Genomic DNA, 13,172 nt, shown 5'->3' with positions numbered 1-13,172 from the left:
AAAATAAAATATGTTTTTTCTATGACTAGGCATTAACATTTGGTAAAGGTTGGGGAAACAGTGGTTACAGTAAATAAAAACAAAACTGTTGATTACCAATCTGTAGTGGGAGGTGAACTCTGTTCTCCTGCATGAAAGTTGGGTGTGCTATATGCACCCACCCACCTATGCACCCTGACCTTCACAACCATATTTTCTACCGCACTGCATATAGAGCACACTACTACAGTATACTTCCTGAGTGGGCATTGGACGTAAATGCAGAATCGTCTAGTATGGACATAATTCCTAGGGACACCGTGTAAGTCAGAATATCTCAACTTTTCTTCATCAATTTTGACATTTCTTTTTTTAACCTGTCTTTGCACACAAAAACATAACCAGTATTATCCAGGACACAGCAGTTCACAGACCTGTGAGTGTGAGCAGTCCAAGCAGGTGTTAAAAGGAGCTGGTGGTGTATCATATAACCTTTTGACAAGTTGCTCAACAACAACAGGCCCTCCCTGTTATTGTTGGGTCAACAAAGTTGGAGGAATTCTTTAGGATTAGAGTGGAGTGGAGAACATGAGTGTGAGTGCCATGCGCTCGCTGTGTGTTGACCCAATGTCCCCCTCTTTGTGTTACGGCAGTGTTGGGGTTAACTCCCCTTTGCTCCCAGGCTGGCCCGGGGTCAGGGGGGAAACAGGCAGCCAGTCAGGCAGCCAGGCATTCTTTCTGTGTGTGTGTGTGGCTGCAGCCCACTCTGTGCTCTTTGACTCCGCTGGCCTTATAAGGCATTCAGTGCCATGGCAACGGCAGGGCTTGAATAGCAGTGTCAAATCCCTCAGCACACAGACACAAGCTCACTCTCCCTAAAGGAGGGAGTGAGGCAGAGACACAGAGAGGGGATTGAGAGGAACAGGAGAGGAGGCTATCTCTGGGCTGCTCTCGTCTGCAGCGTCTGGCTTTCACTTAAAGGTCTATGACTGTGTTTTTCCTGTGCTTGTTTGCCTAATTTATTCCTGCCGGGGCCAGCAGAAAGAAAGGCGGAAAAGGAAGAAAAAAAAAAAAGGACGGGCAGTATAGTAAAGAGTGCAACAGTACACCCTGACTTGCTGACAGGGAATGCAGAGAGGTTCTGGCCTCTGGTTGTTACTGCTGGATGGACAAGCACTGACAAAACAAGAGAAGGAAGAGCGAGACAACACTTTGTGGAGCTGAGAGTGGAGGCGCAACTGCGACTAAGGAGATTTCTCAACTCTGCTTTTGGCTTGTTTTTTCTGTGACATTTGAGCCTCTGACACCACAGACTCTGAAGAGTTGGAGGACCCACAAGAAAACATAATTTCACCACTGACACAAAAGAGGAGGATTTATTTGATTAACTTTGTTGCTGCAGAGACCACAGAGACATTGTTCTAGGAGTGAAAGAAGTGTATTGTCTTTCTCACCACTTCTTATTTTAATATCAAGTGTGGAATCAGTTTCAGCTGGAACTGTTTGGTTATTTATAAGGCACAAAGGTGTTCCTGATCTAAAATACTTATTGTATATAAAAGCTGAAGGGGCACTGTGGCCATCTCCTCTCAGAATACCAAAGAAAGAAAATCCAATTTCCAAAACTCCCCATAAGTCTTGTTTTTCTTTTGGGACATAAATGAGCATTTCCAGACCAAAATCTTATCCTATTTTTCCTCTTCATCACTATCACCTCTGCTTCTGTAACAGCCTCGACAAGTCAAGAGTGAGTCTGGACTAGAACTGTCTCAGATCACCAGATAACTCTTCTGCATGGCAGGAACTGGTTGGACTAGTTTATAAGTTGGAGGAGAGGGCAGGGCAGTTTAACCCTGCCTGAAGGAGAGCTGTGTTTTATTTTCCTCCCACTTGCTTGTCCTTCTGGGAGAAAGTCGTGCACTGAGAGAGGGGCAGAGCTTCTTGTTCATTTGAAAGCGACTCTGTTTTGTCCCTCGTCACTATGCTTAGGGATAGGTGAGGTGTTTTTTTTTTTATTATTTCTTCCAGGAGGCAAACGGAGAGAGAAAGTGACAGGGAGTGAGAAACAGTCTAAGTGTAATTTATTGTTTCCTGTGAAAAGAGCAAGGCTGCACCCTTTTCTTCTGCCTGAACTCTGAACCACTCCACTCTGAAGTTTTCTCAGACCTTGGGAGCCATTGATCGGAGGTCAGGGCAGAGAACACAGGGGTGAAAGACAAGAACAGAGAGAGCAGAGGGATTAAAGTAGAGAGAAAGAAAACAGCACTGGGAAGGACCTCCAGGTCATTACAACCAGACGGCAAAGGGGAGAAAGGTCAACACAGTCCGGGACAACTTTTTATCCCACTTTTAGATCTTCTTGAACAAAACCTGCCTTTAATACAAGCCTGGAGTCACTGTTTTCTTGTCTGGAATCAGTTTTTAGACTTTGAGGGTAGTTGGAAGCTGCGGGACAGGGCGGGTCTGTGTATGATCCACTCACAGGGCAGCGTGTCTCAGAGAATATGGCCATGGTGAGCGGGGGATGGGGCAACCCCAACGGGGACACTAATGGACTGGGGGAGAAGGCTTACCTGAGAAGGGAAGAAGAGGAGAGCTCGCCTCAGGCCGGGAGCAGCGATGTGGACGTCGGGGACGAGGACAAGGCCTGCGTGGTGGACTGTGTGGTGTGCGGGGACAAGTCCAGTGGGAAGCACTACGGCGTGTTCACCTGCGAGGGGTGCAAGAGCTTCTTTAAGAGGAGCATCAGACGAAACCTCAACTACTCCTGCAGGTAAGGGCTGCTGGGAGATTCAGATTGATGTCTTATTTTGCTTCAAGTTTGAACAGTAAATGTAGAGTTAAAAAAAACACATTTCATTTATTTTGCTCACTCTTCTTGTTACTACATTTACACACAACACTATAATGTAGTTATAAGCAGATAGCAGATATCAGTGTTTATGAATGTATTTGTCAACAACCTTAACTCCTGCTGTGGGCACCCGTAAGTGCAGGCTGGTGTTTAAACAGATAATGGATGACAATATAGTAAAACACAGTTGTAATAATAGAAAATATGTCTTTATAGGAGAAGTCCTAATTGTTGACAAATACTGTACATTAATAAATGCTTAAAAATGTCCTTATATCTGCTTACAGCTAGAGTGTGTTATAAACCATTTATTAAATATTTACTGCGTATAAATGCAAAATGTGTGTGTGTGTGTGGGGGGGGGGGGTTAAGTAAAGTGTTACTGTCTTTTTTTATTAGTCATTTTATAGTCCTTCACATTCTTGAAGGAGAGAGCAGATTAGTCCATTTCTCACTCCAGAATGATATGTTCCAACCTTGGATACGTCTCACAAACAGCCCTAGTAAAAAAAAAAAAGAAAGAAATGAAAGCCCTGAAGGTCAGTCATGTGAGGATGGATTGCCTCAGAAGGTCAACATTCCCATTATTCTTCACCACAGGAACACAATGTTGCAACTCAATTCTCTGCTCTTACTAAGACTACTCTATGCCTCTGAATATAGTTATTTCTTCCACATAATAATGCATTCTGCAACTCTGAATGGAAGGTGTTTTTTTACTCAGTTAGTTTGTCTTGTCCAGAGATGAAAAGGGCTCTCTGTGAAATGTTGGCAGACCTCGTCCTGCTGCTAAAGGCAACACAAGGGCGTGTAGGGCCGATGATTTACAAAGGTCACAGCCTTGATAGCTTTTCAGCCACGCCAGCTCACACAGTTCACTCATCACAGGGGTCAGCAAGAGAGAGAGAGAGAGAAAGGGGGGAGACAAGGATGTAAATGCAAATTTCTTTTCCTTATTGGAAACTCACTTAATGTTTAAAGCTTTTTGAAGTATTTCTTGTTTGCTATCAGGGAACATCTGTGAATAGCCAATATTTTTTGCTCTTCACATCACACAAGTGTTTTATTGTTTGTTTCCTTTGTGCAGATCAAATCGAGAATGCCAAATCGACCAGCATCACCGCAACCAGTGCCAATACTGTCGTCTGAAGAAATGTTTCCGTGTTGGAATGCGCAAAGAAGGTATCAAAGCTCTGTCATCAATGTGCACAGCAGGTTAAAGGGTTTTTTTTAGGATTAGTAGACACTTTTTTAACAGATAGAGGTGAAAAATATAAGACTGAACCATATCTTAATTTCTGAGATTATTGTTGTACTTTCAGTTTTACAGTGGTGGACTCTGTAGTTCCCCTCAGCTCTGTGGACCATTTTAGCATCTTTCAGTTCAATGTTTTGGTTTTACAGCCCACAACTTTACTGTTTTGGTTCGCTCTCATTAGCCATGTTTCCAGAAGCAACAGGCAGCTGTTTTCAGCTCTGATAAACTCACTGTAAACTGCCTGGCAAACACCAAACAGCAGACAGACACAGTTAGCGACTAGCTGGTGAACATAGTGGAGCATTTAGCAGCTAAAACGGCAGATATTTCCCTCAAGGGTTGGTGGAGACCAAAACTGAGCTAAAAAAAGTGTGAAAATTGGACTTACATTCATCAGGTGGACAGAAATTCAAATGCAAATGAATAGTGATGTTGCTCTGTAACTACTGGATGTTTAAATAAGCAACTCCTTGCTAACACATTTGCCATATCAACTTAAAAGGTGATAATGATGCATGTCAGTGTTAAGTTTACAGCTTATTGCGCTGCCCCCAAGTGGCCAAAGAAATCAATGAATGCATGTTTAAGTAAAAGTAGAAACAGTGTAAACAAACTCCATTAAAAGTATTAAAAGTAAAAGTACTTGCTTTGTAGAATGAACCCTTTCATAGTTATTATTATTACTGTAATGTGTAAGCAGCCTTTTAATGTTGTAGTTGGTCGAGGTGGACCCAATCTATTTTAAATACTGTTGGATAGTTTAATATTTAATCATTTATCATATTTATATATTATATATTTATATATATTATAGCATAATCATATATATGTTTTATATAATATCTTGATCTTTAAAGTAAGTGCAGCTGTCAAACAAATGTAGCAGAGTACAAAAAGTGAAACAGAAAAGTCACATTTCCCCCTGAAATGTAGTGAAGTAGAAGTATAAAGTAGCATAAAATGGAAGTCAAGTAAAGTACAATTACCTCAAAAGTACACTACTTGAGTAAATGTACATGGTCACCTTCCAGCACTGAGGTTTAAACCAGTTATATCCTCTCCTTTACATACCAACAAACACCCTGATTCATGTACAAACACCCTTAAGCAAAGCAAACCCACACAAGCACAAATACCCAGAAACACACATGCAAATTCATGAATATCAGAATTGGGTCATTCGCAGAGAAAGCGCCTACTTCGACAGAAACAGCCACTGACATTTGCCAGTGATCCAAACACAATATTTATACTGTCAACCAAAGCATGTTTTCACCCCAGTGCTCTACTCCCTGCAGCTGTTTAGCTTCAGGGACGAGGTTGCAACTGGAGGCAACAACGTTTGATTTGCATAACATAAAAAAACGACAGGAAATTGACAAGTTCACTCTGCTTCATCTTCTTCTCTGTTAAAACTCACTGAGATGTCTGTGTCTCTATTGAAAATTATACCTATATATGTATCTATTTCATTAGTTATGATTTGCTTAATTTCTGCAAGGTCAAGTTGTAGTAAGAAGAGATGATTCCCATTTCCCCTGGTGTAATTATTTTCATTTCACCGATCCTACCCTCATTATCACATCACAAACTATTTCAAACCCATTTGTAATTGTATTCTAGTTGCCTATAACCTAACCGTACGTGTATTTCAGTCTCAGTGTCAGTGGATACCGCAAGCTGTCCCATACATAATGTGTTCTGAGGTGACAGTGTGCCAGAGGATATATTGGGTCTGGTTATTAATGACCCATGCTGACCGTGGCTGTGACGCAGGTTGCAGTGTTTCCACATTACCTGGAAATGTCTGTTTCACTTTTAACCCAGTCAGGGAAGCACACACTCACTGCTGAGATTTTGGCATTACAATTGTAACTACTGTATATTCACTACAATTTAAAACAGCCAGTAGTGTTCATTGAAGTTTGGTGCAGGGAGGGCAGTTGTGCATTAACCTCAGACGAAGTAGTTACAGTAGGATTGGCATTAGATTATAATCACTAAGGACTTCTCAGTATTAGACTGCTATCAGTACCTCATGATTATAATATTAAAAGGTTGGTGATGAAAGCAACAGTATTTCATACTATTACTAGGTATTACTAAGCTTGATGCTGTTAAAAGTTCACTCAGGAATCTATTTAAACATCTCATTTTTGGTTATAGTATAGCACATATCGTGATGTGGACCATTTTAGCATCTTTCAGCTCTATGTTTTGGTTTTACAACTTTACTGTTTTGGTTGTAGTGGAGCACTTAGCAGTTAAAAAGCCAGATATTTGCCTCAGGTGAAGACCAAAACAGAGCTAAAAAAGAGTGAATACTGAACTTACGTTCATATCATTGCAGTCTAAAGACAACCATGTATCTCAAATTTGATGATTTTTAATTTTAGTATGTTCCTTTAAGGGTTGAGAAAATGTTCCTACTTCTTAAGCTAAATAAATCATTTAAAATCCAGCATACATTTTGACTTGACACATGGCTTTCACAGAACAGTGTAGACATGTCCTTTAAGAGTTTGAATGATGATGAGAAAAAAATCTTTCAGTTGTGTTACTTGAAATGTAATTTCATTTTCCATAACCTTCAAATCACTATTCAAACTAAAAGCTGTAATTTACTGAGTGCTTAAATAAAAAGAGTAGAAAACCACAAAACACTCAGAGGAGATGAGGACTTGTTGCTCAGAGAGTACATATGTCTACCAAAGCTGCACAATCCACAAAATGTAATATTTCTTTTAATAATGAAGGATGTTTAGACATTTAGACACCTGGATCTTCATCAAAATCCAATTAGTGGAAGACAATCTTGGGATACACGTGCCATGTGTCATTCAGGTTGGTGCAGTAGTTCAGGAAATAATAGTGAAAATGTGTAGAAAAAATGCGTGGAAAGATAACAAATCCTTTAAAAATTATTTGTGGGACCAATGGTCGAGGATATGTATCCAGTACTTGCAACGTTCCCCGTTCGATTCCTGCTTAGGGCCTATATGAAAGTTTTTCGAGGGGAATTTTTTCTCACCCCATGTTCATTTATTCAGCGGCAGTAATAATTGTATATTCAGCAGGTTTGTATTAAAAAATTGACAGTATTTGCCATTAAGGGAACCAAGTGGAAGGTCCAAAGAAAATATTAATAATGCTGGGGAGGGTCTTCCTTTTTAAAAAAAATAAAATACAAGATTCAGCCCCCCTCCTCACCCCAGTAATTTTCGTACAATCCCTCAGGACCTTTGCTGGAAGACATTCTCCTCTCTCTCTCCATATTTCCTGTCTATCTCAAAACCTTTTGCAGCAGAGAAAGTTGTTCAACACCTTCCATACATCAAGAAACATCAAGAAACATTTTTTAGTCACTGTATCTGATTCTCATTCTGTTTTCTTGCTGTCTCTCTTCACTCTCTTTCTGCAGCAGTCCAGAGGGGTCGAATCCCTCCATCTCACCCAGGTATCAGTCCAAACTCCCTGGCAGGTGGGATTGGAGGTGCAATTCCAGGTCACATTGGGGCGGACTACTTCAACGGGCAGCCGGTGTCAGAGCTCATCTCCCAGCTCCTTCGGGCCGAGCCGTACCCCAATAGCCGCTACGGGGCCCCGTATAGTCAGGCACAGATGCAGGCATCTGCGAGCGGAGCCTCTGTCATGGGCATCGACAGCATCTGTGAGCTGGCCGCCAGGCTGCTTTTCAGCACCATTGAGTGGGCCAGAAACATCCCATACTTCCCAGATCTACCAGTCTCAGAGCAGGTCAGTCAAGACATGCCTGGTGAGCCAGAGTAGATTTTAAAAGTCAGGTGTTACCTCTTACTATTGCTGAAGCAACACCATGCAACATTTTAATGTAAAATTAAACCGGTATTTTCAGCCTAAACCACTATAGACTTATAATCTTCAAATCAAATCAAGTTTATTTATAAAGCACATTTTAAAACAAGCAAAGTTGATCAAAGTGCTGTACAATAACTTAACATAGACAAAATAAAATCACATAACATGGTAGCCAGCCATAAAAATACTATACCATACACAAATAAATAGGTATAGGAGAATTTTAAAACACAGAGGAGTAAAAGCGAGGCATAAAACCATAAAACTTAATCTTATCTCATATAACTGAGAACCCATAGATTTATCCATATGCCCAAATTAAATTCAAGTGGGAGATGTCAACAAAATCCAGAAAAATACCCTTGAGTTTATGTAAACACAGACAATTCAAGTTGATGAACGCACTAAACACTCTAAAATTCAAAGTTGCCTGCAGTATAGCAGCTTCAAATAGTCATTGTTTTAAAGGATATAAAGAAATGCTCATTTACTCTAAAGTCAGTGGTTCCCAATAATTTTCACTTGTGACCCCTTAAAATGAATCGATAACTACACAGGTTATGTGGACTTGAGTTGTGAGCAGTTCTACCATTGTTTCCAAGAAAAAAATCAAAGCTCGAAAAACACAATTTTGTGTAAAAGAATTTTTCTTATTCTTCCTTATTTCTTTAATCATCTCGTGACCCCCCAGATTTACTTTGGCGGTCCTGACCTCGAGATGGTGGAGATCGAGGTTTTTTTCACAGACGACATTTTGACATGTCACAGTAGGAAAAACACAGGTGTAAATAATAAAATGAATGATGGCTGAATTCCATTCAGCTTCAGTTTCAGGGTCCTTATATTGTACTTATCATGACTTATACTTATAACTTGTTATAAGTAAAACCTGAGCTTTTCCTACTATGACAAGTCAAAATTTATTCTGTGAAAAAGTTTGATTGGGACCCAATACTACAAGTGACTCATTCTAAAATTCCAATCGACCCTACAGGTGGCGTTGCTGAGGCTGAGCTGGAGCGAGCTGTTTATCCTGAACGCAGCTCAGTCTGCTTTGCCTATACATATGGCTCCTCTGCTGGCAGCTGCCGGGTTTCACTCGTCGCCCATGTCTGCTGAGCGTGTTGTGTCCTTCATGGACCAGGTCAGAGTTTTCCAGGACCAGGTGGACAAGCTGAACAGGTTGCAGGTGGATACAGCTGAGTACAGCTGCCTCAAAGCCATTGCACTCTTTTCACCTGGTAAGTTTGGTAGATTTTTACAAAGTTATCCGTATGTAACCGTATGTCTTTACTGTAAACTGATCCCAACGTGTTTTTATAGAAAAACAAAACAAAACTGTCTGTATGAAGTTTTAGGTAGGGTTCAGGTTTCTGAGCCAGTAAGACATTAAATCCCTAACAGCTCAAGGGATCCTTTGATTTGACGGAATGTGACCTCTGACCTCACTGAAGGGGGACAATCGATTGATGCCACTTCCATGTCCATTAAATATGACGCTACAGCCAGGAGATGCTAAGCTTAGCTTAGCATAAAAACTGGAAACAGGGGAAAAAAAGCTAGCCTGGCTCTGTACAAAGATAACAACATCCACCTACCAGCACCTCTAAAGATCACTAACTAACAGGTTATATCTTGTTTGTTTAATCTGTATAAAAACCAGAGTCTAAGATAGACAAATTGTTGTTTTACGGGGGGGCTATGTGACTATTTCTTGGCCGGGCATAGTGAATTTTTTAGAGGTGCTGGTAGGCAGATTTTTGCTACCTTTGGATAGAGCCAGGCTAGCTGTTTCCCCCGTTTCCAGTTTTTGTGCTAAGCTAACTAGCTAGTGACTGTAGCTTCATATTCATCATACAGATATGAGTGGTATCGATCTTCTCATCTAATTCTCAGCAAGTAAGCAAATAAGTATATTTTTCCAAAAAATTTCAAACTATTCCTTAAAGGGACCAAAAATATATTCATAATATACATTTACATAGGAGTAAAGAAGCCACAAATAGAAAATATGCAAAAATGGAGCAGAACATAAAAAATTAAATAGTGACCTATGTTTCTTTGCCTTACAGATGCATGTGGTCTGACAGACCCAGCCCATGTGGAGTCCCTGCAGGAGAAGGCCCAGGTCGCCCTAACAGAGTACGAGAGGTTGCAGTACCCCAACCAGCCTCAGCGCTTCGGCCGTTTACTGCTGCGCCTCCCTGCTCTCCGTGCCGTGCCAGCCAATCTCATCTCCCAGCTCTTCTTTATGCGCCTTGTGGGCAAGACACCCATCGAGACACTGATCCGAGACATGCAGCTATCAGGGAGCTCCATCAGCTGGCCCTACGCACCGGGACAGTGAACCCAGCTGAGTGAGACGGACTGAGATCAGATTGGGAGGAATCAGAGCTCACAAAGATTACATACAAGTTCAAACTGAATGTTATGAATGCAAACTGGGACCTCAGAAGTTTAAGGCCCTGTTTGTGAGTGTAGAGGTCAGCTTTTCCCACATTAGCTCTGTAAAGTTTGGTGGAAGTCACACCAAAGCTGCTTTCAGGGAAGCAAAAAATGTGTAATTGTCTTTATATGTGTTTGCAGCACTTGTCAGTTTAGCTCTGACCTCCGTCTGATCTCTCTCTGTCTCATTCAACATGAGGCCATGTGCCTGTACTACCTCCTCCCATATCACCCCTCATGTGACTCAGTTTGAACCCAGGCTCTGTGTGTTTTCCCTCTTCTTCATTTTCTAAGTCAAAATGAAGCCATAGCAGTGCCACTTTTATAGTTCAGAGCTGGCCTACAGTGGCAGATTCAGAGCTTTATATCGTCACAGCTGGGAAATGTTGTGGAGATCATATCCAAGTTGTGTCATGTTTTATATGTGGGATGACTGCATAGTATCACCTTGTACAGCATTAAAACAAAGAAGAGGCATGGGCATTGTAGTGTATATTGTACTACATAAAGTACTGTATATACAAGACATATTTTGTATGTTATAAGGAATAGTTCAACATTTTGGGGAATATGCTTATTTGCTTTCTTGCAGAGTTAGATGAGAGGATTGATTCCATGTACACGTCTGTATGGTAAATATGAAGTTACAGCCAGCAGCTGGTTAGCTTAGCTTAGCATAAGGATAGGGGGAAACATCTAGTCTGTCCAAAGGTAACAAAATCCACCTGCCAACACCTCCAAAGCTCACTTATTAACAAGTTGTATCTCCTTTGTTTAATCCATACAAAAACTAAAGTGTAAAAACAACATGTTTTGGAATATACATGGAATATTTCTTGCCCGGGACCGGTAACTTCCTGGAGTCTCCACTGATTGCAACGGATTCAACAAATGAAATATAATTAGTTAATTAGTAAGTTTTAGAGGCCCTGGTAGGCAGATTTTGTTACCGTTTGACAAAGCCAGGCTAGCTGTTACCCCTGTTCCGAGTCTTTATGCTAAGCTAAGCTAACCAGCTGCTGGTTCCAGATTCATGTTTACTGGACTCTCGGCAAGAAAGTGAATAAGCGTATTTCCAAAATGTTGACCTATTCCTTTAATATAGTATATAGTACATTAATGTTCTTGTAATAGTAATCGACAGGAAGTGGAGGTGAATGTATGTAAACACACCCTGGCTCCTCAGACAGTCACATCCCTGTCAAACATTATTACCTCGTGTTTTATACATCAAAGACAAAGATTGTTTATTCATGTGTGTGCTAAAGATAAATATAAAGGGATCAAGGTATCTTTATCACATAAACTATGAACAGTAATATTCCCCTACAGACCTGCCTGTCCACCAGACTGGCCAAAATATATTTGAGAATGTTGTTTGAATGTTTTGAAATGTTATGCTTGATGTAAACTTTGGGTGTCAAGTTTGACATATCCAGAAAGCTACACTGAGTCGAGTGACCTTTGCTTTTCTGATTAATCTCTGCAAACTAGAGACCGTTTCCTTTGGTAGTTCTTTTTTTTTTCATATTTGTGGTCCCCTTTTAAAAGCAGTTTGTTAAAGCACAGCCCAATGGACAGAGGTCACTTTCAGATAATTATTGTGCTTATGCAAGGTACTCTAAGTGTTGTAAAGGTTATGGTGTTTGTTGGTACTGAGATAAAGGGTACTAAGTGGTCACATTCATGCATGTTATTGTCATTGCAGCTCAATGTGACAAATGTTTTTCTTGCAAAATTAAGTGACTGAAAGAAAAGACAATGTAGGGATAAACATGTGTTTTTGGAATGTATTTTTGTATTACCTGTTATTATATATAAAAAAAGGCAACAATGGTCATGATCCCTGAGGCTGTCAAACAACTTCATCAACAGCTCATCATGCTGTCTGTGAATCACTTTGTGTTATTTGTTGGAATATAGTGATTTGACTGTGTAGCTTTACTTTCAAAAGAAGCATATTTCTATGATAATGTCAAACCTAAAAATGCAGAAGTTCATATGGCTGACTGGTAATTTTTGCATTACTAGAAATAAAAGTATGCACATTCCTTCTGTGGTTGACTTGAGTATCTGAGACATTAAGACACTGCACACATCTGTAAAAATCACTAATTTGAATGTCAAAGTTCCTGATTGGAGCTGAAGTAATCAATCAGTTAATCACTTAGTCAATTAACTTGCAATTAAACAATTAATTTGCTTGATCAAACAAAAAAAATTCTACTTTTCTGTGTTTTATGTAATTTTAAATTGTATATGTTTGAGTTTTGGTCTGTTGGCCAGACAAAACAAGACATTTGAATACGTCACCTCTCTGAACTTGCCTCTTTCACTATTCGTGACATTTTATAGACTGAATGATTAATTAATTAATCACAGAAACAAAAGACAGATTAACTGATATTGAAAGTAGTCATTAGTTGCAGCTCTATTTCTGATACTGGACGTGCATATTTGCATTAAACATAAAAGTTCACAGGCAGTTGCATTACTTCTGAATTAATTTCTTTCAAATTTTCTTTCCAAAAACATCTATAACATCATATTTACTATCAAATACTTATACTGTGTGTGTTCTTCAATTACAGACTCTATAGCAACATGCTGTTATTGTTTATTTAAACTTGACAGTAGCAGAGCCAGCTATTATTACTTATTGATCAAATTCCTGTTTCCCAGATTGGCAGAAAAACCTCTGTTGATTAGCATTATCTCTTCTGGTCTCATCAAATGGAGAAAAACTATTGTCCCACAATGCAATGCACAAATCAAACAGAGGTACTACACACAGCTGAA

At 40.0% G+C, this 13,172-nt stretch overlaps 1 protein-coding gene across 2 annotated transcripts; it reads left to right on the top strand.

The window, feature by feature from the left end:
• Nucleotides 1–816: 816 nt before the first annotated feature.
• Nucleotides 817–12,424, top strand: LOC122877485 (nuclear receptor subfamily 2 group F member 6-like). Of its 2 annotated transcripts, none has more exons than XM_044199091.1 (5): nucleotides 817–2,752; nucleotides 3,921–4,015; nucleotides 7,516–7,847; nucleotides 8,923–9,169; nucleotides 10,001–12,424. In XM_044199091.1, the coding sequence occupies exons 1-5, from the start codon at nucleotides 2,484–2,486 to the stop codon at nucleotides 10,273–10,275; spliced, it is 1,218 nt and encodes a 405-aa protein (XP_044055026.1). In that variant the 5' UTR covers nucleotides 817–2,483; the 3' UTR covers nucleotides 10,276–12,424. The 2 variants fall into 2 exon arrangements, with proteins under 2 accessions (XP_044055026.1, XP_044055025.1); XM_044199090.1 differs by having other exon boundaries at nucleotides 819–2,752; nucleotides 7,513–7,847.
• The last annotated feature ends 748 nt before the right edge of the window (nucleotides 12,425–13,172 follow it).

This window comes from Siniperca chuatsi, linkage group LG6 (genome assembly GCF_020085105.1).
Source record: "Siniperca chuatsi isolate FFG_IHB_CAS linkage group LG6, ASM2008510v1, whole genome shotgun sequence".
NCBI lineage: Eukaryota > Metazoa > Chordata > Actinopteri > Centrarchiformes > Sinipercidae > Siniperca > Siniperca chuatsi.
The sequence above is the reverse complement of the archived record's forward strand: the minus strand, read 5'-3'. Positions and strand labels throughout refer to the sequence as shown.

What these genes read in the sequence shown, in the direction of transcription:
- LOC122877485 (XM_044199090.1), top strand. Translation starts at nt 2,484, where the DNA reads ATGGCCATGGTGAGCGGGGGATGGGGCAACCCCAACGGGGACACTAAT. An exon ending in TGTTGGAATGCGCAAAGAAG is followed by an intron (nt 4,016 to 7,512) that starts GTATCAAAGCTC and finishes CTCTTTCTGCAG; the next exon opens with CAGTCCAGAGGGGTCGAATC. An exon ending in ATCTACCAGTCTCAGAGCAG is followed by an intron (nt 7,848 to 8,922) that starts GTCAGTCAAGAC and finishes TCGACCCTACAG; the next exon opens with GTGGCGTTGCTGAGGCTGAG.